The sequence below is a fragment of the Diadema antillarum genome, unplaced genomic scaffold (genome assembly GCF_040938485.1).
Source record: "Diadema antillarum isolate AM-2024a unplaced genomic scaffold, OU_Dant_1.0 scf00000015, whole genome shotgun sequence".
In the NCBI taxonomy this organism is placed as follows: domain Eukaryota; kingdom Metazoa; phylum Echinodermata; class Echinoidea; order Diadematoida; family Diadematidae; genus Diadema; species Diadema antillarum.
This window is the reverse complement of record NW_027270904.1, coordinates 1,405,961-1,431,584: the sequence shown is the minus strand read 5'-3', so window position 1 is coordinate 1,431,584 and position 25,624 is coordinate 1,405,961. Positions and strand designations below refer to the sequence as shown.

General features: G+C 38.8%; 1 protein-coding gene across 2 annotated transcripts; it reads left to right on the top strand.

The window, feature by feature from the left end:
• Positions 1-317: 317 nt before the first annotated feature.
• LOC139723674 (uncharacterized) lies at positions 318-23,701 on the top strand. 2 transcript variants are annotated; one of them, XM_071634908.1, is made up of 15 exons: positions 318-411; positions 2,059-2,235; positions 2,875-3,063; positions 4,059-4,403; positions 7,276-7,372; positions 8,849-8,973; positions 14,973-15,107; positions 16,261-16,349; positions 17,298-17,397; positions 18,153-18,334; positions 19,778-19,856; positions 20,310-20,438; positions 20,986-21,113; positions 21,921-22,066; positions 22,679-23,701. In XM_071634908.1, the coding sequence occupies exons 1-15, from the start codon at positions 391-393 to the stop codon at positions 22,783-22,785; spliced, it is 2,049 nt and encodes a 682-aa protein (XP_071491009.1). In that variant the 5' UTR covers positions 318-390; the 3' UTR covers positions 22,786-23,701. The 2 variants fall into 2 exon arrangements, with proteins under 2 accessions (XP_071491009.1, XP_071491003.1); XM_071634902.1 differs by having other exon boundaries at positions 2,872-3,063.
• The last annotated feature ends 1,923 nt before the right edge of the window (positions 23,702-25,624 follow it).

The window sequence follows — 25,624 nt, the reverse complement described above, 5'->3', positions numbered from 1 at the left end:
GAAAGCTGACGAGCTCAGTTGACATTATTTTGCTCCATAATTTTGCTCCTCCTAGCTCTTAGTCCGTTAAATCGTTACGTTCGCTTTGCAATATGGCTCAAAATGCCTTGTTCTCACAACACTCTTGATTCCACAGAAAATGGAACCAATTATTACCTATTTGGAATTATAGAACCTACAAAATTTATACATAAAACAGCAAGAAGACTGTACTAAATTTAGATCCACTGAAAAACTTCATTGTGCTGTTTTTTCTACAAATTACTTTAACATTTTGTGCATTTTCACTGTGTATTTTCTCGATTCAGGTGTCACGCACCACGCTCCGCACACCTGCCTATACCAACACGGAGAAAGACGGTTTATGTGGTGGAAAATATTAATATTACAATGACGAGAGCGAAGTCCAAGGTAAGCGAGCTTTGAATGCTGTCACGCAAGCAGGCACAGAAGCAATAAAATATATACATGGGTTATTGTGTGTATTTTCAGTTAATGCAGGCCTGCACATAGTATTCCCAGTGCAAGCTGTCATACCACACATTACTTTAACAAAATCCAGGACATTGGCAGCTGTGATGACTGCATACTGACAACAATCCTGCAAAATTAATAGGACTGTTGATATAGATTTGCGCAGAGGAAATTATGAATCGCAGAGGCAGACTTCGCGATTAATTTTCTGGTCATGGTGTTTATTTCTGCCGTTTGTACCGTGTGCCCTATAATACCGACACTGAGAGATTCATTACATCACGTCTCAGGACGCATATATTCGTCTGACCTTGCCATAGCGATACTATGATAATGTATGTACGTAAATGGTGTTTCCTTTTGATGGCGCATGATTATAATGTTCACATAATATTTGCCTTTAAAATTCTCTTTTGAGGGCACACATGATACATGCATACACAACTTGTGATTCTCATCGTTCAGTGTCGTATTGGCTATAGATTTCATCCTTCTCTCTCCCTTCTCTCTGATCCTTTGTTTTCCTCTTGTTTCTCACTTTTCCATAAATCCGTGGAAAGGAAATTAAACTATTTTACCACACTGGAATCGGTAGTTTTATACCTGACTTTTGATTACAGACTGGTTGTTATGTTCAGTAAAGGTCTGGCGATAACACTTCATAATATGATTCTCATTACAACAGCGATGTGTGAATTTTCTGTGCAAAGCGACACTCAAAGGGTTTTACGTCCACTCTGGAAGACCAAGGCAATGCTCTAATGAGTAGAGACTCGAATGAAGGGCCTCAAGATCTAGAGTCCATCATGAGGTTTATCCACCGAGGCACGAATTAAGGCTCATCAAATGTGATTGTGTATTACTGTATGAGTACCTGAACATGCAGAAAGGATTATAAAAAAACACAGCAAAACAAAACAAACCAAAGCAGTGATCTTGACTTGACCCAGGAGGGTAAGCTAGGACTTTATCCAGAGAGGGAATTACGGTGCAGTTATAGTGAATGCTGACACAAAGAAATCATACAAAGAATTAATAAGGAAGTCACATTATTCAGTCGTTTGAATTTGACAGAGGAGAGTAAGTCAAAACCACTATGGTCCACGTGTCTGCCACCCCCGTTCATGTACAGCTGTATATCTGTCTCCATCAGTATTTGGCGTGACGGAAAAAATATACTGACTAATCAGTGGCGGATCCAGAGGGGGGCGCAAGAGGCGCACGCCCCCCTTTATTTATCGTTAAAAACAAAAGAAATAAAAAGATAACAATGAAATGAAACCCGGAAGTGGCAACAGAAATTTTGATAGTCACGCCCCCCCCCCCCCTTTACAAAATTCCTGGATCCGCCCCTGCTAATGCTAGCTTGGACAAATCTATCTGTTGCTATCACATTTACTAATTGGCTTTGAGTGAAATTCAAGTGAGATCCGCTTCAGTATGTCTCAAGATGAGTGCTTTTCGAAACAGGTTTCTCGATATGTCAGCTATGTATTTCGTTGCCTTTACCAGGTACTCCAAAGAATATTTCTGATGAAAACACGAAGTTGTGACGTAAAAAGGATTCTTGATCTTATCTTTAAGGGTGCGAAAAGGGGTGGCGACAAGTCTCCCGCAGTTCAGCAGCGTCGAGCCACGAGAGGAAGAGCCATGGTACTACAGACAGCTTCGAGTAAAGCCAAGGCGCGAAACTCTGCAGTAACGAGCGGGAAGAAGATACAAACACCTCGAAAGAATCGACCACTGGCAGAATCGAGTACAGTAAGTGCATAAAGCATAGCTTAGCTAGACTTTTCAGAGCGTCACACGCTCTCACTAAATACAGTAAGCATCAATGCTTGGACATAAAAAATGGCTGTTCTTCTTGGATTCTGTTAAATTGTTACTATGTTAGCATACTTCGTGTCATTCAAAGCATCTATACGCCATAAGTGCGTAACGTTTTATCGTTTAAATGATGATAAACAGATGAATTTCAGTCTTTCGTCTGTTTGCTAATCCCTCCTTCTGACCTCTTCACTTTTTTTTTGTTCTCCTTTTCGTGTTCCCATACCATGTATTGTTTCTCCGCTTCTACTACCTCATTTTTCTTTGTCATTTTTTCTTAGCTATCCTCTTTGCTGTAACATGTCTAATTATTATATTTTAAATCTTTCTCCGCATCTCCCTCTCCTCTTCATCGTATTTATATAAATGATGATCATTTGAATATCATTATATCTTTTCTTGCTAAGTGTAGAATGAAATTAATGACAGTCCCAGTTATACAATAGAGTGTTGTAAAAGTACTGTTACGTTCATATAATTGATGTATACTTGTGGTTCTAATTGATATACCTCGGCTATTTTTTTTTAATTCATTCATGTTTTTCTTTCTGTCATCATCATAATCATAAGAAGACAGGTACTACTGAAAGATCGAAGAGATTGAAAGCCAAGCAGACGAAAATAGCAGTAAAGAAGAAGACAGTGGCGAAGACAGAGAAGAAACAAGCAACCAAACGGGTGGTGCTAAGAGGCATCGATCGCTTGAGAGAGCTGGAGAAATCCAAAGGGAAGAAAACAGCGAGTTCTCCAGATACGAGTAGTGTAGGTCCTGATTGCGTAACAGTACCACAGCTCCAAAGTAAATCGAACACAAAATAAGGCTTTGTTTCATTCTAACTTTTGTAAGCAAAGAGTTTATCATAGAACCGCGACAACTCCTGGGCGTAAGTACCAAAAGGATGATACTCCTGAGGCGGAGATAAGTATTATATGTACTCTTCTGTCTCCCCTCCCCCCCCCCCCCCCCAAAAAAAAAAAAAAATGAGAGAGAGAGAGAGAGAGAGAGAGAGAGAGAGATTAATAAAGCATCCGATGATAAATAATGGGGGAAATCATGCCATTTGACATGGGAATTTCTTTAAAAATCACAAATACTGTTTCTTTGTGAATGTGCTAATAAATCTAGCAAATTGAAATGTGTGATGCTTTATGCAGAGATAAGCCGATAGAAGGGAAATAGAAAACCTGTGCCATGACTGTCTAGTGCAACGGACATCTTATTCTCATAATTTATTCGACAAAAAAGTCAGTAAAGACAAATGCGAGATAAACGTAATATGTGAACTACTCTCTAAAAAAAATCGAGTGAAAATATTCACTCCTAAAAGAGTGAATACAAAAAAAAGTGAATTTTGAGTGAAAATGTTCATTTTCACTCGTTTTAGAGTGACCTCAGGGATCAATCCAAAATCTTCGAGTGATCCCTGAGGTCACTCCAAAATGAGTGAAAACGAAGAAAATGAACATTTTCACTCAAAATTCACTCCAATTTCACTCTAAATTCACTCTTTTTTGTATTCACTCTTTTAAGAGTGAATATTTTCACTCGATTTTTTTAGAGAGTACCTCTTACTTCTTCACAGTATGTTTTGAAGCATTTTCAACCACACATAAGGCATTTTCACTCTATCTCACGCTGCACAGCGTGGTACAAAGATATTGGAGAAATCATGCCATGTTTGAAGAGAGCAAAGAATTTGATATATATTTTCATTACTTTTAGTTTAAGTAATAATTTTTGTATAAAACACCAACAGATGGTCACCAGGCAAGTGCGGAAGCGGCTGGCGGAGGCCGCCGGACTGCCCAGCAAGAAGGCTCGTGGTGATGTCGACCATCACAGCACACGTCCTGTACAACTGGAGAGCAGTGACCCCGAGACGACGGTCACAAGTAACCAAACCGCTGCGAGAGAGACTAGGCAAAGAGGAGTCAGGTCACAAAAAGGAAAAGCCGTATCTGAGGGAAAACAAAGGACCAGTAGGTCCAGAAACAGTGCAGCGAAAACAAAAAGAGGAAAAACGGCTGGATCAAAGACTCGAACAACCAGAGGTTCTGGGGACGAGATTGAAAGCGAGACGGAGAGTGGAGTTGATTCAAAGGTAAACACAATGGTCGATAATTGTTCAAGTCTAGAAGAAATTATGGTTTTTGCAATATTCAGAGACACAATTTGCTACTCTTCGCTTGCTTGTTGTCTCGCCCACCGGAGGTGGAGGCGAGACTGGGATCCAAATGGCGTCCGTCCGTCGTCCGTCCGTCGTCCGTCCGTCGTCCGTCGTCCGTCCGTCGTCCGTCGTCCGTCACAAATGTTAAAGTTTACCTGCAAGACTCTCTTATGATGCATAACTTGGCAACTATTACAGCAATGGCAGCCACACTTGGGTGATAGAAGCACTAGGGGTATCTCCATGTTATGGTGTTGTCGACGGTCATGTGATGATGTCAAAGGTCATTTGAGGTCATATATTAAAGAGTATGTGCAAGACTCTCTTTTCTATGTTAAAGTTTACCTGCAAGACTCTCTTTTGACAAATAACTTCTCATAAGATGCTTGGATTACAACCTAACCATGGAGCTACTAACAGTTAGTAGCTCCATGACCTAACTTGGGTCATAGATGCACTGGGGGTGCCTTCATGTTATGGTGCCGTTGGAGGTCACAGGATAAGGTCAAAGGTCATTTGAGGTCATACGTTAAAGTTTACTTGCAAGACTCTCTTATCACACGTAACTCGACACATGTTGCTACAATGGCAATCAAACTTGGATGATGGATGCACTTGGGGTACCTTCATGTTATGGTGCTGTAAGAGGTCACATGATAAGGTCAAAGGTCATTTGAGGTCATACGTTAAAGTTTACTTGCAAGACTCTCTTATCACACGTAACTCAGCACATGTTGCTACAATGGCAATCAAACTAGGGTGATGGTAGATGTCTCTTGGGAAGTTGAAGGTAACTACAAGGTCAAAGGTCACAGACAGGGGTCAACGAACTTTTAGGGCCCAATGTTAAGTTTTTAGGGCCCATTTCGTTTATGGCTCACAACTTTTGATCCCTTTGTCCGTTTGTGACCAAACTTGGATGGAAGATGTCCCTTGGGAAGGTGAAGGTCGTCACAAGGTCAAACGTCACAGACAGGGGTCAACAAACATTTAGGGCCCAATGTTATGTTTTTAGGGCGCGTTTTGATTGTGGCTCATAACTTTTGATCCCTATGTCTGTTTGTGACCAAAGTTGGATGTTAGATGTCCCTTGGGGATTTAAAGGTCATCACAAGGTCAAAGGTCGCAGAAAGGGGTCAACAAATTTTTAGGGCCCAATGTTAAGTTTTTATGGCGTGTTTCGATTATGGCTTATTACTTTTGATCCCTTTGTCCGTTTGTGACCAAACTTGGATGGTAAATGTCCCTTGGGGTGTTGAAGGTCACCACAAGGTCAAAGGTCATAAACAGGTCAATTAACTTCTGGGAGTTATAAAAAATATTTATTCCTTGCACGCGAATGGGCGAGACACAATTTGGCACTTGCCTTGTATTTCATGGGAGTTTCTCTCCCACCTCCCCTAGTACGTATAGTTCGAAGGTGTGCTCTTTATTGCCTTCAAAAGGACACTTGCAATATTTAAGACTTGTGATGAATAATGGAATTGGAATGTGTTAACGATGTTAGGTTGGTCCTGTAACGAACCTCATTTTGCTCATAAAGTATGATGATATTAAGATGGAACGAGTTGGTGTGATTTATTAAGTTTAATTATCCCTGCAAGGAGTTGTTGTTGTTGCAACTGATGACAAGTCGCCCTTCATCCGCGTAAATAAATGAGGATTTTTTTTTTTGAAGTGTTTCAGTATAGCCGCTAGACATGATAGAAATAATCTTCGGCTTGCAGACATTGGTGGGAATCAAACCCGCGACCTCGTGATTGCTATGGATAGGCAGGTGTCATATCCATCCACTAGACTGATACCGTGCTTTTGCCCGACATTTAATTAGGTATGCCACGTATACGTATGCCCGGTACCCGTTTCTCCAAGGGATTAGAACCAGTGGCGGATCCAGAGGGGGGCGCAAGAGGCGCACGCCCCCCTTTAATCATTGTTAAAAACAAAAGAAATAAAAAGAAAAAAATGAAATGAAACCCGGAAGTGGCACCAGAAATATTAGATGCGCCCCCCTTTACAGAGTTCCTGGATCCGCAACTGAGAACCATCACTATCTATGAGAAAAACGACAAGATAGATGATTGCAATAACTGAATGACTATTGTAGAGACTTATTTTGAACCGAATTTATTTTCTCTGAGCTAAGTGAGCTCAGACAGATTTTATCTCTTCCCATACCATCCGCCATGTCATACCTCTTTCACAATGGTACACTCCACTCTCCTTCTATACCCACCAAGGCGCATCTCCATGTCCTACTAGTACCCGAGCCATGATTGTTAGAATTTCCATCCATTTCTCCTGATTAGTTTTATCGGAAATGAATATTTATTTGTGCAACCTTCCTTGTAACTGATTTACATAAAGGAGTCATTAATAGTAATTCACCCTCTGTTGAGATCCTGTGTTGAGTCTCTTGAATATTCAGATCCAGTGTTGACTTATTTGTATATTATGAATATTCATTGAATGGCAAGTGCCTTGATAAGATATGCAATAAAATTGCTGGGAAGAACAGTTCGCCAGCAGATCCCATACAAGCAAGACCATGTGTCAGCTGTGCCTTGACTACCACCAAGTTGTATACTGCCTCTAAGAATATGAGAGCGAACCCGGAGCCCTACACTATCAAGACACCTCTTCTACCTTTTTGAATCAACCACGTTCTGTCTTTCCCTACTCTTATACCTAATTGTTTCTCTATGAAGGTCAATATTGAACAATTGTTATTACCCACTTGAATTGCAACTGTTGAAATACTTGAAGTTCCCTCTACTCTTGTTTGTTCTTTTAAAAACGAAATTAGGCTGGTGCTTTAAGGAAACTCGTGGCAAGACTGGACACCAGAAGCAAGCAGAAGCAACTGGATGCGGCCAGAAACCTCAGAATACGCTACTGTCATGGTACCTCTTTTTTCACAAACTTCAAGATTTTGATGACGTCATGTAATGGAACTTATTTTTGTACAATACTATTCCATATGTGCATGATGAGCTGAATAGTCTGCTTTCTTTGCACTCCTTTTAACATCTACATGTTAACATAAAAAAAGCAGACATGTTTGCCTGTCTGTAGAAATCTCAAAAGTCTCTACATTAACCCTAACTTACCTGGGCTATTTAGCGAGCTTGAATTCCTGGGGGGGGGGGGGGGGGTGGCCTTATGCCCCCCCCCCCCCCCTTCAGATCTCGGCCGTTGATCGCGTGATCGCCCCAAAATTTTGCATGAACATAAAGCCGGATGTAATCTACAAGACCGTTAAGTTACATTTTCAAAAAATTTGCATTTTCTATTTGAAATTAATTAATTATGCAAATATATGCAAAAACCTAATTTTCGTCTGTAATTGGCTTATAAAAGCTTGTGGAATGCTGATTTTTGGTGTAAATATTCCTAGTGACATTCCAAACATTTGTGCTTAAAAGAACATTCAGTATCAAAATTAATTTCGTATGTTTTTTATTATTTTATCAGTTTCTTATGTATTTCTTTGTTTTTTCGAACTTTTGTTTTTGTTGTTTTTTTAGCAGAATTTGTGTTACACATTTTTTGAAGCATAATTATACTAGATTAAATTGATTTCAGCCATTAGAATTAAAAATATGAATCTTTATACGAATTAATTAAAAAAAAACACAATTTGTATTGACTGTGTACACAAAATCACGTTTTTGAGCAATATTGAGGTTGACGAAAATTTTTTGAAGAGGCGTGGCTTCGGAACGGTATGCCCGGGCGCGACAAATTTGTCTCAAAAGTTGCGCGAGACTTGAAAGTAAAAAGTCAGCGAGTGGCGCGGTCAAAAAATTTTGCGCGCCGGAATGGTCGTGGAATTCGTCGAGGGGGGGGGGGGGGCATGCCCCCCCCCTCCCCCCCGGGTAAGTTAGGGTTAAGTGATGACCCGGTAGAAACATTTCTCTGAAGAAAAAAAAAAGGTATAGATGTTCACCTTGTATGCAATGACTGGCGTGCACTCCTGTTATTGGGTCTTGGATATGTATACCGTCGATCCTCTCACAGCATGTCGTTTTCATATCATTTAATTTCTTTATTTGTCCAAAGTACGTCTAAAACATGGTGATATAATCAGTTCTCAGTTTGTAATTGACAGAGCGATTGGAAAACACGAAATCTGCATGAACATTACCTCTATTCATTCATCATTTTGATCATTTGATTAATTTCTATTACGTCAGTGGATATTTTAGTTTCACACGAACATTACCGATTGCAAACTCTTCCACCTAAATGCATAGACACGTATTTATAAATGAATACGATTAATGAGGAAAGGGCTGTCTTGCACGAATCAAGAATGATAAATTGTCAGAAATATTCATACTATGTATATGAATGTATTTTCTTTCTATTTCTCGAAGAGATAACATCAACTTATCACATCACAGGGTTCTACAACAAAATAACAGAACAACTGATTAAGCTGGGAGTCGTCCCCAAATTGGTCGAGATATTCCGAAAGGAAGATATGACATCGCAACTTCGAGTAAGTAAAGTCTTCCCTGGCCATGGATTATAGTCATCTGAAATATAAGATTTCATACAACTTCGTTTTCACTTTTGAAGGGTTGTGATTTATGTTTCCTTTCGTACTATTAATCCTTTCTGTGCCAGTGAGTGAAAGCTATGGTCACAAAGGTTCATACGTACAATGCGTTCGTACGAATGTCACTGTTCGTACGAATTCTGGAGTTCGTAGAGATTGGTAGATGGGTCACAGATTCTTTACGGCCTTCTTACGAATTTTGTACGAACGCTGTTTAATTCGCAAGAACAACTTAAGACCTTTTAGAGAAACGAATTGATTTGAAGTTATACAATGGCCCTAGAATTCGTACGTTTTTAGTAAGAATGCCTTGAGTTATTCTTTCGTCAGACTTACGGCCATCTTACGATTTCTTTTTGTCATAAAATGGTCGTACGTGCAACTCACGGCACTCCTCAAGTCTTTCGCAAGAAGAATCTACAATATTTTTTGGTATATTTTTTTGTCCAGTTGTTAAAAAGACGCTGCAGTGTCCTGTCGAAAATTCTGTGACAGTTGAAAGTTTTATACTTCAAGATGGCAGTAGTGCCAAGGAGACTACAACTGCACCTGCATCTGCAAGTAGCTTTCCCTCTATCACTCCTTCCTCGTTATCTCCCTCCTTTCTTTTCTTCCCCTTCCCCCTTTCCCCTTTGATTGCCTTCCCTTTTGGTCCCATATTTAAAAGAGATGCTTTCTGGTCGAACACCTAGAACAGAGTGAGGATTTGAACTCCGCGCGTTTGGCTTTATACCCCCTAAAACTCAGCAGTTGCACAAATTGTGTATACCTACGCCTTACGCGTCCCTTACAAACGCCTTACAAACTCGAAGACTTGTTCGTAATAACGCCGTACGAATCTCCGTTCGTCAGGCATTATTACGAAAGACGCAAGAGCCCTCTACGAACGACTTAAGGCGTTCTCACAATCATCGTAAGAATTTAAGGCTTCTAAAATTGTCTCTCGACCCTACAAAACCTTGCACAGTTCTTACGATGTTCGTACGACGTTTGTACGGCCGCCTTACGAAGAGAGGGTTTCGTACGAAGTTAAAAAAAATCTTGGACAAGACCATCGACCAGGCTACGAACTTACGAACGGTCTACGAACAGTCTACGAACGCTGGTTTCGTACGGCCTTCTTAAGAAGATCTTACGAAATTGTCTAAAAATCGTTCGTACAGCGTTCGTAGCAGTTAGTAGAGGCTACTATGTAATCCCGTGAGATTTTTGTGCCAAAATTGATTTTTTTGGCTAACTTTGTCAATTTGGGGGTGCTGAATCCAAAAAAGTTTAGTTCCATTTTTTCTGACCACGTCTTCAGCCGCCATTTTGAATTTCAAAATGGCCGCCATAGTAAACTGTAATTTTATCCATATCTCATTAAGTGAGTATTATAGAAGCTTCAAATTTGGTGCAAAGTGCATGGTTGTGATGTCAGACACTCTGGTATATCTTTTTCTGATATTGTGGATTGTTTTGATACAATTTGTAGGCTGCCATCTTGAATTTCAAAATGGCCGCCATAGCAAACAGTATTTTGAACCATATCTCATGCAGTGAGCATTGTAGAAGCTGCAAATTTGGTGCAAAATGCATGGTTGTGATGTCAGCCACTCTGATATATCATTTTCTGTTATTGTGGCTTGTTTTGATACAATTTCTGGGCTGCCATCTTGAAATTCAAAATGGCCGCCATAGCGTTTTTACCCATATCTCATGTTGCAATTATTGTAGGAGCATCAAATTCTCAGTAATAGACATGCTAGTGGTGTCCAACGTTCCAATACAGCTGTTTCCTATTGTCGATCATTAGATAGGCCACCATCTTGAAATTCAAGATGGTGGCCATAGAAAAACATATGATACTGTGCTAAGCGCCCTAGATAAATTTGCCAAAATTGTCTTAGTTAGACCGAATTCACTTTCAGGTCACGCAGAACGACAGCCATCTCTTAATTCAAAATGGCCGCCATAAATTCAGACTGTAAGGACGAGGTTCCAATGATGTCATCAAGCTATCCTGAGGGGCAAAAACTGTGTGTGTGTGTGGGGGGGGGGGGGGGGAGGGGAGGGGTCCCATACCATTTCCCATAAGTGTGGGCAAGCGTGTAAGCGTTACATCCCACGTCCCATAATAGCGCCAAGCGGGTATGTGATTCGCTTACACGTGATTTGTTTTTGCCTCTCAGGCAAAACATTATTTGGTTTCGTGGAACCTCGTCAATAGTTACATTCAATCCCAGTTATTAAATATTTGTACAAAAGTAAGCATTGATACAATTAAAGGTGATCTTCAAAAACTTGATGCTGCCTTGAGAGAATGAAGACAAACACGGAAAAGTCTCGCAATGTCAAGAAATGCCATGGTCACCCTACCAGGCATCCCATTCACAAGCTTGTTTGTTGACCACAAAATAAAACAACTCATCAGGGAGCTCATAATTGCTGGATGTATTTCTGGAATAACACAGAATGAATAAGGAATGCCAATGAGTAGGTTTTTCCTGATTGCCCTTGTGTGGGTCATCCTCAATTATCAAGACTTCCAAGATGCTTACTGCTGTACCGCCAATGACTCTAAAACCACCAAGGAGCAATAATAGCTCAGTTCTGTAGCACTTTGGATGCATAAGAATTCCTCAACAATTTAGAACTCCATCACACGAGGGTAATCTCAAAAAGTATCACTGCATTGAAACTGATGAACGTGGTGTTTGGCAACCAGGTATCGGAAACATTCAAGGAGGATATTCTAGAAAGAGATGAAAATGGATGTTTTCATGTTCTTTACTAAGAATTTGTATCTGAAAGAATTTAAAAAAAAATCTGTCTGGGATAATATGAGAAAGGCCAGTCATTCAGCTCTTGCAATTGAAATACACGATGTAAGATAGGATCAAAAGTCACTAAGCTTAAGAAGACCACTACCTTCTTATAACACTTCTACCGGTACAACAGTCTGATAGACCTGTCATTATCCAGTCATTACTGGAGGATACAATTATCGGAAGTTATAAGTTCTACCGTTCTATCAAGTAATTCCGCAATCACTCTTCATCTCACAATTTATGGCCTTCTCCTCATTCTGACTAACAAAGGTTCATTTTTCATACCCATGCCTTAGAAACCCACAAAACTGAGCCAAATAATCAGCCTGAAAGTTGAAATACTGATCAGTCAATTCCATCTGACACAGAACGGGGGAAAAAAAAAAAAAAAAGGTTCATCAAAGATGCCATGGGAGCTGTCACCCGTCACAATGAGGAAGCAGATATCCTCATTCCGTCGCATGTATTAAATGCTACTTCAAGAGCAACAGGGAATTTCAGAGATATTGATGATTATTACGTATAGACACTGACATTTTCATTCTCCTAATGGATCTTTGCTTTACTTTTAATACTGCATCGCGTGTTGTCTGCTCCATCACTGGAAAAGGGGAGATGATTAAGTACAATTGACAATGTTGAGAGATTATGTTCTGCAAATTGTTGCGAAAAACAAAGGTCTGCTTGGTCATGCCTTTTATGGCACAGGATGAAGTTGAAAATTTGAGGATGTCTCAAAGAGCAGATGGATCAAGAATTCTCTAAGCCTTGAATCATGCAGAATATCCAATGACACAGTCCATGCCTTCCAGAAGTTGGGCGTGGATGACTTCAACCTGGACAATCTCCCGCTTTGCTTTCGTAGAGTCTTGATACAACACATCCAGAGAACAAACCTTGTAAACCTTCAAAACCTAATTTGTGCCTCTACTTACTATACAGGGGAATTTAATATGGTACATTGTAGTTATTTCCAGCGGATATACATTAACTGTGCAATTAAATGCTTTGAGCTTCCTACACCAACGGTAGCCACATAATTCATTATCATGTTCATAATAATGACAAGAAATGCAGAAGTCATTGTTTCTGGAAGAATTTAGAACCAATTCTCCCCTGTGTACAGCCCTATATACAAGTGCTGTGACTTTAAGAACACATGCAGGGAATGAGCCTAGAAGACATTAACTAAAGTAAATTTCCAATAAATTTTCTAGTACACGGCTAATATTGTTTATTTAAGTTCTACAACCAAATCGTCTAAATGGAGGCATCTAGTCACCCAGACACAGTTATTGAGGCACTTTTGAAAGTCATTTGCTTTGACACCAGAATCACATGATTTCCCATTCACAAGTTTTACCCAAATGCAATGCTCTTAAAGGAATGTTTCCCATGGCAGCCATTTTGCATTTCAACATGGCAGTGTACCTACAGGAAGCAGTCCCTCCTATGCAATGATAACACTATTTATTGAAGTGATTGACTTACACATACAGGTCCTACATGAAAGTGCTCCAGCATGCTTGAGTTTGCAGGGTAAAGATCTTACAGTACCAAATATGGGTCGAAATCATCTTGAATTTCATGAGTGGCAGCCAATGCGAATAATCCATTATTACAGAATGTATATGATTATGTGTGTGTGTCTGTGTTTGTAAAATAATGTACAATATACACCACCATAAACATTGATATGCCTAAAAGTTGCTTGTCGACCACAGATATTAGCTGAAAAGCAGCCATTTTGAATGATAAAATGGCAGCCTCAAAAATGATCTGCAATCTTAGGGAGGGGATCAAAGTACATCTGAATGTTCAACATCATGAGCCCGGTTTATGCCCGAAATGTGAACTTTCTGTATTGTTTACAGCATGAAATACGGGTCGAAATATACATTCTGGTATGGCGGCCATTTTGAATTTCAAGATGGCCACCTATGATATCAAAATGGACCATCATTTCAGATAAAGATGTTTCAGAAAGTATGATAGCAAACGCATGCTCTTTGCCAAAGTTAGAACCTTACACAATGCATACAATATGAGATGTAGGCCCAATTACATTTGCTATGGTGGCCATTTTGAATTTCAAGATGGCCGCCAACCAAAATTATCCATCATTTAAAACAAATATGTATATATTAGCATATCTGACATCATAAGCATGCTTTTTGGCCCAAATTTATACTTTCCATAATGCTTACAACCTGAGATACAGGTAAAAGTGCATTTAGCTATGGCGGCCATTTTGAATTTCAAGATGGCAGCCCTCAAATTGTATCAAAACAATCTACAATATCAGGAAATGGTGTATCACAATGTCTGACATTATAAACATGCTCTTTGCATCAAATTTGAACCTTCCATGATGTGCACATTATGAGATCTGGGTCAAAATACAGTTTGCTATGGCGGCCATTTTGAAATTCAAAATGGCGGCTGAAGACGTGGTCGAAAAAAATGGAACCAAAGTTTTTTGGATTCAGCACCCCCAAATTGACCAAGTTAGCTAAAAAAATCAATTTTGGCACGAAAATCTCACGGGATCCAATATTTCGACATAGCAGACCGTACTAAGTTCGTAAAGGCATTTGTGACCGATCCTTATGATATGCACAAGTTTGCACACAAGCCTATGAATAGATAATTGAGCTGGCACTCAGTGGGTTTCTGGTATAGTCATCATCATCGTCATCGTCATTGTCGTCAACGAGTGATATTCTATTATGCATTTAATGATTTGAAATCGATATTGATAAGGTCAATCTCTTTTGAAACGCAAATTTCCTTGCATCTTATCATGGGCAAACAAGTCCTATCCTATGTTACGAAGTGTTGAAAGGAGTGAAGCATTTTGCATAATATGTCTGAAATGCACGAAAACTTGAAATCTCAAAGATTATTTGCGAACAATTTGTCATGTACATGTCTATGTTATCATTTTATACTATTTTACATTATATGAAATTACGCGAGGGAAAAGTTATGATTTTCGTCGATGTATGAAGACTCTGTCTACTTTTTTTTGCAATCTTTTCCTTTCAAAATTGACTACTAAATGCATGTTTATTATCATTTCAATGTTGTGATTTTGTTTTTCTCTTATTATGTTTAACCGTCTGTTAGTATGAGGCTTGCTGGATCCTCAATAATATTGCTGGAAGTATCTCGAGTCACACAAGAGAAATCTTCCAGGCCAACATCATGCCTGATTTGGTTGCCATGGCAAGCATAGAGGAAGATGATCCGGCAAGAGAGATTGTAAGTAAGAAGACGAATTAGGGAACTCCCATTTCTGTCTCTTCGAATGCATTATGCGAACATTACGCCAGACATGTTAACTATTTTGATCAAATGGACATGTTTTTTTTTTGTTAATTCTATCCTGTTTATGGAAAAATATATTTTGGGGTATACTTTATGCTCCTGTGGTGTTACAAAGAATAAGAAAAAATGTTTAGCAGTATCAAACTGTAACAGCACCCGTCATTAAGAAGGTGCGATTTTGAATAATATGGCTATGAATAATGTGAGATTAAATATTTTCGGAATTGTAGAAATTGATGGAATTGTTCCGTCGTTTATACGTCGAGAGAAGTGTTTTAAAATCAAATCGTTCTTGTTCTGAGCATCCTTTATCAGTCTAACGTTTGAAAGCAAAGAGGTCATTCATTCCGAAATAGTATGAAATCAAAAATTTCCACAGGCGTTTCTTATTATGAATGAAATTAACAAAATTGATGATTTGAAAATCGGTGCAATTTTCCTTGGATTATTTGACATTCAAATGTGAAACGCAAAATTGCTTCATTTTTTTTTTCACATGAAATTCATGTAACAAATGTGATGTTTTATTATAGACAATCTACATAACACACTTGCTCAGACACCTGTCACTGTACTCGAGCGCAGGCGGATCCAGCGGAGAGCGTACCGGGGCTCGTGCCCCTCTTTATTTCTTGTCAAAACAAATAAATAAAAATAAAAAATGGGGGGGGGGGGGTCGCGTGCGCCCCTTCAATTTTGTAAAGGCGCCTCCCCTTTACGGAATTCTTGGATCCGCGGAAAAGTAAGTTGCAGATAGAACTTAGATCCAGAGATAGAAGATTCTAGTTTGGAGTACAGTCAGGCGTGTAGATCGGAGGAGTGAAAGAATCTTATCCGAATATACGAATAGGTACCTTACTGCTAGGATACTAACACTTAGTCTTTTTTTCAGTAAAGAGATGTAATACTTGCTGAAGAGGCTGCCCTTGGTAAATTGGATTGTAGCTATCTTTTTATTGGTACCATCATAATTGTTATCATTAATGATACTTTTTCTGTTTTCGTCAAAGTCATCGCAAACATCATCAAAGTTATTTTCAGGCATGAAGAATCAATAAATCCATGATGATATCGCTGTTTTTTTCAGGCGCTAGCCACTCTAGGAAATCTATCTGGAGACTGTGCGACTTACAGAGATGCCGTTTTGGATTCAGGTATCGTTCCTCCGCTGATCAAGTAAGTGTCTATGTTAATGTTCGAGATGCCTGATAAGCAGGATTTTTTTTTTTTACGGTTTCCTTCCGACAGCATTAACATGCGAAACGGGTTACCATAGAAACAATGACGACAATCATGTGTCAATCACACAAACAAGGAGGTGAAAACAATCAGGGGGTGGAGTTTATCTTTCAGCGTGACAACATTTCGACATCATTCTCCAACGGATCAATTGATGAGTTTTTATCCTAGCTACAGTCATGTAATTTACATCAGACGCTAGTGTTGTCAACCTGCTGACATTATATGCAATAATTATGTTCTTGCAGTGATGGAATTAGCAGTTTGTCATCACGCTCATGCACATGACATAAGCTTGCTAAGAAGTTTCTGTAACAACGATTTACATGTGATGAAACTAAGCCAAACTGGCCTTTTTTTAATTTAAATCTTAACTTAAATCACACGTAATTCATATAGATCCAATAAGTAGGCCTATAGTGTTTTTATTTTGTTCCTCCCTTTCTCAAGTAAACTTGTACACAATCTGAATGAATCCATTTACAGCTGAAGGTACGTGTTGTACAATGTACACGTTTGACGCAATACATAATATAGAGTAATAAGTAATTTTGACAATTATGGCATTGACATGTTTCCAGTGGTGATGTTATGATGGATCAACGCCTATATTTACGTACACAGAGGTCTTATACCATGTTAAAACTGTATCGTTTTCGAAGCCGTGTAGCCTTTAGAGAACTAATCACTACGATCTCCTCATATATAGATGTATGTGTGTATACATATATTATGTGTGTGTATGTTTGTGCATGTAAATATATATCATTCATCAGATATTATGTATTATATATAATATCTGTCACCATTTATATAACTGTCTATATTATATTTAGACATACACAATGACATAATTATCATAATTATGTATATTTGATCACACAGTATCTTGAGAACATCAGTGAGAAACGGTACCTTAAATGACGCAACCGATCTAGTTGGAAATTTGGCGAGGGATCATGGGTCCACAGTCGATATACAGAAGGTATGAACAATAATTTGATATTCTGCTCTCTAACCTGTGCCGCCGAACCCTCCCCACCCCCCTCAACATATCGAAAGAGAAACCGAAAGAGTTCTCTACACTGTCCTGGTTGCCGTTTGAAAGACTTCGTAAAAGAGAAATACCACTTGTCCTGTGAAGAGCGGTTACTTACTATGAATTATATCATTGTGTCCATTACTTTATTTTCATTATGTCACCATTCATTAAAATGCAATGCCTCTGTCAAAGTGTCTGTCCCTGGATAAATGCAATGTTTTAATTCAAGCTCTTCAGTCTCCAAAGAGTATAGATCAGAACTTGTGGCGTTAACTTATAATACGAAGTGCCGCTATCATATGTGTTGTCAAATAGAGAATCACACAGCGAAATTTCGTATGAGGTTATGTAATTTGTTGTGCAGATACGGAAGTTAGAGGATCGGGAAACGCTTGTGTCAGATTGCCCCCCCCCCCCACCCCTCATAATGATCAAGCTTTATAGATTTCTCGTGACTCTTTTTCTATGTAATAATAATATTTACTTACGTTGTGTACATGTAGTATTTCAGGGGCGGATCCAGGAATTCCGTAAAGGGGAGGCGCCCTTACAAAATCAAAGGGGGCGCTTTAAAAAAAAATAATGATAAAAAGGGAGCGCGCGCCCGGTGCGACTCCCTCTAGATCCGCCATTGTATTTGTATTAGCACTAAATAGTTGATAGCAAACAATTTTCTCTGCTGGTTCTTCATTGTCCAGGTAACTCCACTTCTGGAACCACTGAAGAGACACCTGAATAAGGACGGCTGGATGTCCCACGCTAATTATTCGGCCTGTTGGGCCGTACAGCGCATTGCAAAGCAGACCTGTTCCAGCCACGTTGAAGATTTTTCCGAGAGAGGAGAGAACAGCATTTGCCAACTGCTCGTAAAGTTGTGCAGGTAAAAATAATGAGCAAGGCTAAAACTTAAGCTGCGGAATTGAACCCTCGGGACACTATACTAGAGCGATTGTTAGCAGCCGGTTGGTCAGATATATACGAGAAGACAAGCTATGTTGTAGGTGTTATTGGATTAATTGTGTACTGGAATAACGTAATATATTTTTGTATAAATATACAGTATTCAATATATATATATATATATATATATATATATATACATATATATATATATACAGTATATATATATATATACAGTATATATATATATATATATATATATACACACACAGTATATATATATATATATATATGTATATATATATACATTATATATATACAGTATATAATGTTCATCTTTTTTTTTGAACGTGTTGGACTTCGAATGTTTTTTATAAAAAGAAGGAGTCTCGAGTATGCCATTCGTAGTTCCAATAATGTTTTTATAAAAACTTTGTTGGAACTACAATGGTGTACTCGAGACTCCTTATTCTTATTATGTATATATATTTATATATATATATATATATATATGTGTGTGTGTGTGTGTGTGTGTGTGAGTGTATATATATGTATATATATATATAAAATTATCATATCATATCTTCTTCTACTAATCATAGACCTGAACATGCTGTTACTCTTTGCTGCCTGCAAGTGTGTATCATTCGTTAAAATGCATGTCAAATTTCACATATTTCTTTGTACATTCTGTTGAAAAAATGAGAATAAAGTTTTATTTCAATTACATTGATCTGAATTGAATAGCAAAGGTAATAATGGCAGAGAAAATTACTGCAAAGGGGAAGGAAAGGCAACATGTCTCAAATATCTTGACAGGTGCATGGGTACAGTCCAAACAATCAGTGCAACAACTGAAACTCCCTTTAGACCAAAGAAGACGCCAACGTTTAAAACAGACTTAGTATGGGGTGATGATGATGACGATGATGATGTTTACATGCTGATATCATTAATCTGAGATAAAGAGGCTTAGTTGGATATTACGAAAAAAGAAAAATCACGACGAATAGAGGAGATCTGAGAGGATTCAAAGAGAGAGGGTGATGATTTTCATTCTGCTGCCTCGCCTATCACAGATTTATGATATTCGGCCAGTCTAAAAAAGAGACATGTGACTGATTGATCGCATTCTGTTGATCTCTCTATTTCAAACCGTCAATGAAAATCATGAAGATGTTTTGAGATTCTGGATTAGCGTAGGACCATCAGATAAATAATATCAATAGGCATGTGGGAGATGATGGAGAGGTTTGTACAGATACATTTACGTTGACATTGACGTGGATAAAAGTGAGGAATATTATTATGAACCAAAATAACTGTCGAGTTAAACATATTTCACCCAAAAGAAAAAAAAATGATTATGTAAGTGCTCATTGTGTATTCATCGGTAGTCATGTTCATTCTAATTCTGTTGCAGGGAAGGTTCAAATAACGTTATTGCTGCAGCTGTAGCGGCTCTTGGAAGCATAGTCTCTGGCAATTCTGACAGAACACAGGTACGTTTCAGGTTTAAACAAAATCGCAGCGAAATTCACAAGTCTACTTTCTGAGCTGTGTATATGATGAATGTACTCCTTTTGGTTGATTACACAATGTTAGCTAAAATGAAAGATAAAGAGGCAATCTTATGGTCTCACAGTTAACAGACAATTCTTTGAATGTATTGTTCTGACTGAAGCTCTATGATTTGAAGCAAGGTGCGCTATACTCATATTCCTTTCTTTCACAAGATGCATACTAGTATCTTTTCCTGTAACTGATGAGAATAAACTGACATTTTTCTCTTTTATGCTCCTTAGCGGCCCTGTGGTGTCTTCATTTTTATCATCACCTTATTTGCGTGTCGATGGGTCACCTTATTAACGACATGACAATGATTAATTCTTTTTGAGTTATATACTGAAACTTACACAAATCATTATTTGCACTTTTTATTCATTTCGACAAAGGCGGTAATCGACGCAGGAGCTTTGGAAAAGTTCGGTCACATACTCGACAATAATGTGAATGAATTGATACTAGAGAAGACGTTGTTTGCTCTTTCTAATATAACAGCCGGGACTAAAGATCAACTGCAGGTACGTCAGCAGTGTTTAGTGTACGTTACGTAATACGATTCCGTGAGTCAAAGTGCTTCATATGGTATACACGTATATTATATCTTGGTATATTTATCTAATCTATATCATATATATATATATATGTATATATATATATATATATATATATATATATATATATATATATTATATATATAATAATAAATAGCATATATAATAATATATTTATTTACATAGGCTGCATAACAAACCACGTATTTAGTATATTAGCAGGTATATACATAATTATGGACAGAGAGAGGAGAGAGAGAGAGAAAGAGTCTGAGAGAGAGAGAGAGAGTGTGTGTGTGTGTGTGTGTGTGTGTGTGTGTGTGTGTTGTGTGTGATAGACAATTACTTATGAATACAGGGCATTGGTATTCCTAATTCTGCCTTCATGATCATGGGAAGACTCGAGAATGACCGCATGTATGATCACGTCTTTGCCTGGTCGTAAACAAAGGTTATTCCATTTTCAGAAATTTTCCGTGACTTTTCTATTTCACCTGCATACTACTATCACCAGGCCACGATCAAGAGCGAGATTATTCCGAAAGTTCTCGGAGTTCTACACGGGTTGGGATCCAAGTCGAAGAGGGAAGCTGTTCTTGTCCTTCAAAACTTCCTGTGGAATGGAGACGCCTCGCATGTTAGGTATAGGTTCCTGACTCCTATATAGTCAGGGAGGTGGTTACCTCCCTGATATTATAGTCAATACCATGCTGATTATATACGGACATTAATTGACATTGATTTTTCTCTGCGCCTGTTGCCAACATTATATTCCAACCACCAGAGGTTGAAAGAGAAAATTGATAAATCATCCATACATATACTGCCGATGCACAAAACAAAATTATTCTGTTTTACTTAGTTTCAAAATCATTTTCTCTGCTAAAGGGTGAATTTACTCCTTTCATGAGCCAACGCAAACATAGTTTTCTAGCATGAAAAGTCAAGATTCCCTATGAGGTACAATGTATTGAACGTAATCGCCTGTGATGCCTGTTTCAATTACTGTGGACAACATTGTACGCAATTACAATACTTTGTTCTAATGACCGTGTTACATGTATGAAAAAAAAAATGCAGAAATAAAATCAATCAAAACTGCATGTATAGCTTTTCAATTCAACATATTGTTTATAATCTTATGATGGTCAACAAAAAACAGATGTTTTAGGTGCAGTGGCGGATCCAGCAGAGGGGGCGCGACCGGCGCACACCCCAACCCCTTATTTTTCGTTAAAAACAAAAGAAATAAAAAGGAAAAAAAATGCAACCCGGAAGTGGCACCAGAAATATGTTAGTTGCGCCCCCCCCCCCCCCCTTTACAGAAGTCCTGGATCCGCCCCTGATGTGTGAGTGTATATGTGTGTGCGTGTTTGTCCTCGCGTGTTAGCCTGCAAATGTGGTTATATTCATTTTTGTCTCCTAACGATGCTCATTTTCCTTTTCAAGATACCTGATCGACATCGGAGCGATTGCTGCTATCGGTAATCTTCTGAGTCCGGGAGACACGTCGGTCTTGACGGACGCTCTACAGTGTATTCGCGCCATCATCAATCATCACCCGTCTTTCCGGAAAGACGTTTTGGACGCCGGAGGTACGTAAATCTGGCGATACAAATCCGCCTGTACAATGCAAAGTGCGTTCTTTCACTCGTTTTTTTTTCCCCTTTTCTTTTTGCTTTTGCTTTGATATATAACCTTTCGAGTCCATCTTGAATGTGATGCTGCAGTGCATGTGATCATTTGGGAGTGAATTAAGTGAAAATATTTGAAATAATCCTGAAATGCAACCACACTTTAAAGTATTCCAAAGTTTGGCAAAAGTAGAATATTTACTTTTCTATACCTATATAATTTTTCATATAATGTGACGTACATTAATATATATGGATGATGTGTGTGAACTTTTATAGATTTTTTACATTGCTAGTCATGAAGGGTTTTAACGTACTCCACGTACTGCATGTATATGTGTATATGATAATTTATCAAATAATTACAAAAATCAATAAAAAAAATGGTTTCATCTAAGATGCAATAATCTTATAATGTTAGACTGACAAGAAAATTATGAACAATATTTATCGTTTTGTTATAAGTATTTGTCTAACACTTGTGAATGATCCATTTGGCAAGATTTCCTTTTTATTTGATTGTACGTGTATTCTAAATTTGAAATCGCATCTTATGCTTTTTATTCTGTACAGTGGTCTTGAATCTGACAGCGTTACTCGAATCAAACGCTGTGGATTTCCTACGCCCTGAGATAACAAATTTGATATCGGATTGTGAGCGTGGGGAAAATGATAGCTGAAACGCACAAACGCACCAGGAACAAGACTTGCCTACCTGTTTATCAACGTTTTCATGACTATTTTTGTTCGTGTCATTCTACGTCGTTAAAGGGATAGTAGAGTATTGGTTGATGTAAGGATTCAACTTTTAACTTTTTGCAAGATTCTTAGAGAAACCACTTATGAAATGTTTGATTACATACAATTCCAAGAGCAATTCAAATATTATTAGATAAAATCGGTTTTGAAATGGCTGAGATATCCAAAAATATACTAAGACAAAGTGATCCAAATAAAAGGTGGGTCCCACCTTTTTCTAGGATCGCTTGTTTTGGAGACCTCAGCTATTTCAAAACCAATTTTCATCAAATAATCTTTGAATTCGTCTTAGAATTATAAAGTTTGTATGCTTTTCCATATTTCATAAGAGGTAATTTCTCATTATCTAAAAAAAAAAATCATCAAAAAACGTTGGAAACCTGAGGCCCCATCTCAACAGAAACTGTACCATCCCTTTACTTCAAGAATGGTATCTTCGTCAGGAATTCTATGAGGGTATAGTAAGCAAAACCAAAAAAAAAAAAAAATCTAGTGAACACTTTATACACCTGCTGCAGTTAGAGAGGGTCCCTGCTCTCTTTACCATAGACTATAGACCTGATTCTTCTTCTAAAGTGGTACATGGTACACGTGTTATTTTTCTGAAATAGACTCATACCTAGTAACGTATTTGTCAAAATGTATAGAATATTGTTTTCAACTACTGTGTCACATCCTACCGAAAAATAGCGAAAATTTCGATGCCTTTTTGTGAAGATGTAGAAATAACTTTCATGGCAAATGGAATGTGCATTATGTACAGTGCGTATCAAAAAAAAAACGCAACAAGATTTGATTTCAAATTTGTGACGATTGTGTTATTTTTACACCAAAGAGAGTAGCAACATCGTAAAACCACATATCTCCTCTTTCCAATGATATCTTATTCATTCATACACGGTCATGGATGGCTGAGTAATCATTCTTTTTTGACAATGGGTCAAATTGGACTTGGGACCAAGTTTAGACACTGCAAGAAACGATGCACCGTATCAGAAATTTAACTTAACAAATGGAATAATGAAATTAATGATCGCCACTTACCATTGCCTTCTTTCGAATATATCCTTTTAACATTGTTACGAATTTGCCCATGTAATCACTTAACAATGTGGTCTTCATGTTTTATGATCATGTATATGCGATCACACGTGCACGATCGCGAATGTTTGTAAACACCGCCGGTTATGTAATCCCCTTTTGAGTTATTCGTTTTGAACTGCAGCCTATGCACTTCGCCCAGCAATGCCCAGGTTGAGTTTAATGTTATGAATATATTAAGCTGGGCGTGCCTGACGGAATTTTCCATGTATGTAATAATGCTCATGTTAAAAATCCATTGCTCGCGTCAGTCGACAATCAGACTCCGGTTAGAGAGGACCGTTATAACTTTCTCAACGTCCCGTCCATGGTCTTGGGAGAAATTGCTCTCCCTGAGACAAGTATCCTGCGGACTGAGTTAAAGTGCTAAATAGCAGGATAATCCAGGAGATGCCAACCTGCTTCTAGCCCGTTTCCCTTCGACGACGACGGCGTCGATAGGTTTTCGTCGACTTGGCCAGGCGAACCACCAGGCGGTCTGGAGCCAACGCCCACCTGTGATTCCTGTGATTGCTACACGGCGACTAGTGGGAGCCACGCCGAGGTCGATCCAGGGCGTCGAGACTGTGTGAGTGGCAACGCGCACCTGGCAGCCAACGCCCTTCTACCCGGCGTAGTCGTGGAGCGGCAAGCTGTACCGAGATAGCGTCGCCCGCTGGTTCGACGACGTGCCCCGTGCATCGACGCGCTCTCGACGTGATAGCGTCTTGCGTCGCCTCCCCGTCACGTCGCAGATGAGTTGGGCCCCGACGTTGGTTCTGTTAGGGTAAAACCCTGGCCAGGTATTACATAATCTGTCTTTAAGTTATTTTTTGTTGAAACGATCCGATCTAACATTCAATTGTTATGGTTAATTTCGCTGTAATGTTTTGAACGATTATCATTATTCTGGTTGGAAACTGATTGTTAAGTAAATTCCTAATAAAGCTCCGGAAGATTTGTTCATTTCAATTCACTGTGACCGCCTTGCATTCATTTGTGTGAACTTGACCGTAACAACATTACATCCCATGCCCCTCAACATGGCCACCATTCCTTTCCACACAGAGATTAGCTCTTCTCTCCATCTCTCTCACAGCCCTGCGAATCATTGGGGCTTGGTGGCGTAGAGCTTCAAACTCATCAGTGATTCTCTGTCTCAGAGTTGCAATGTCAGGTGGAGGGGTAGTGAACACTTTGCTCTTGAGATAACCCCAAAGAAAAAAGTCACAACAAGTCAGATCCGGAGATCGTGGTGGCCACTCCACATCATGATAGACGGCAATGACCCGATTTCCAAATACCTCAGCCAATCTGTTTCTTACTGCAACTAGTCGATGAGCTGGTGCGCCATCCTGTGCCCACCATAGGCGTCTGAACACACCCCTTTGTTGCACAGGAAAATTTTCCATCAATTCAGGAATCACATCTTCATTTAAAATTTGTAAGTATGCATTTCCGTTCAAGTTGTTTTCAAAGAAGAAAGGCCCAAGGAGCAAACCGTTTCCACAGAGTCCAGCCCAGACATTCAGCTTTTCTCTACGAAAATCGACGTCAAAGTTAAATGCAGGGGGATTACCTTTAGGAGCATACTGGCGAACATTATGTGTTGTTACCTTTCCGTTCATCCAGAAGCTACTTTCGTCTCCAATGACAAAATTGCTTAGGAACCGGCCATCT

Coding starts and splice junctions, on each gene's coding strand:
- LOC139723674 (XM_071634902.1), top strand. CDS start 391: ATGACGAGAGCGAAGTCCAAG. Junction 4,404..7,275: donor AGAGTGGAGTTGATTCAAAG/GTAAACACAATG, acceptor AAACGAAATTAG/GCTGGTGCTTTAAGGAAACT. Junction 7,373..8,848: donor CAGAATACGCTACTGTCATG/GTACCTCTTTTT, acceptor TATTTCTCGAAG/AGATAACATCAACTTATCAC.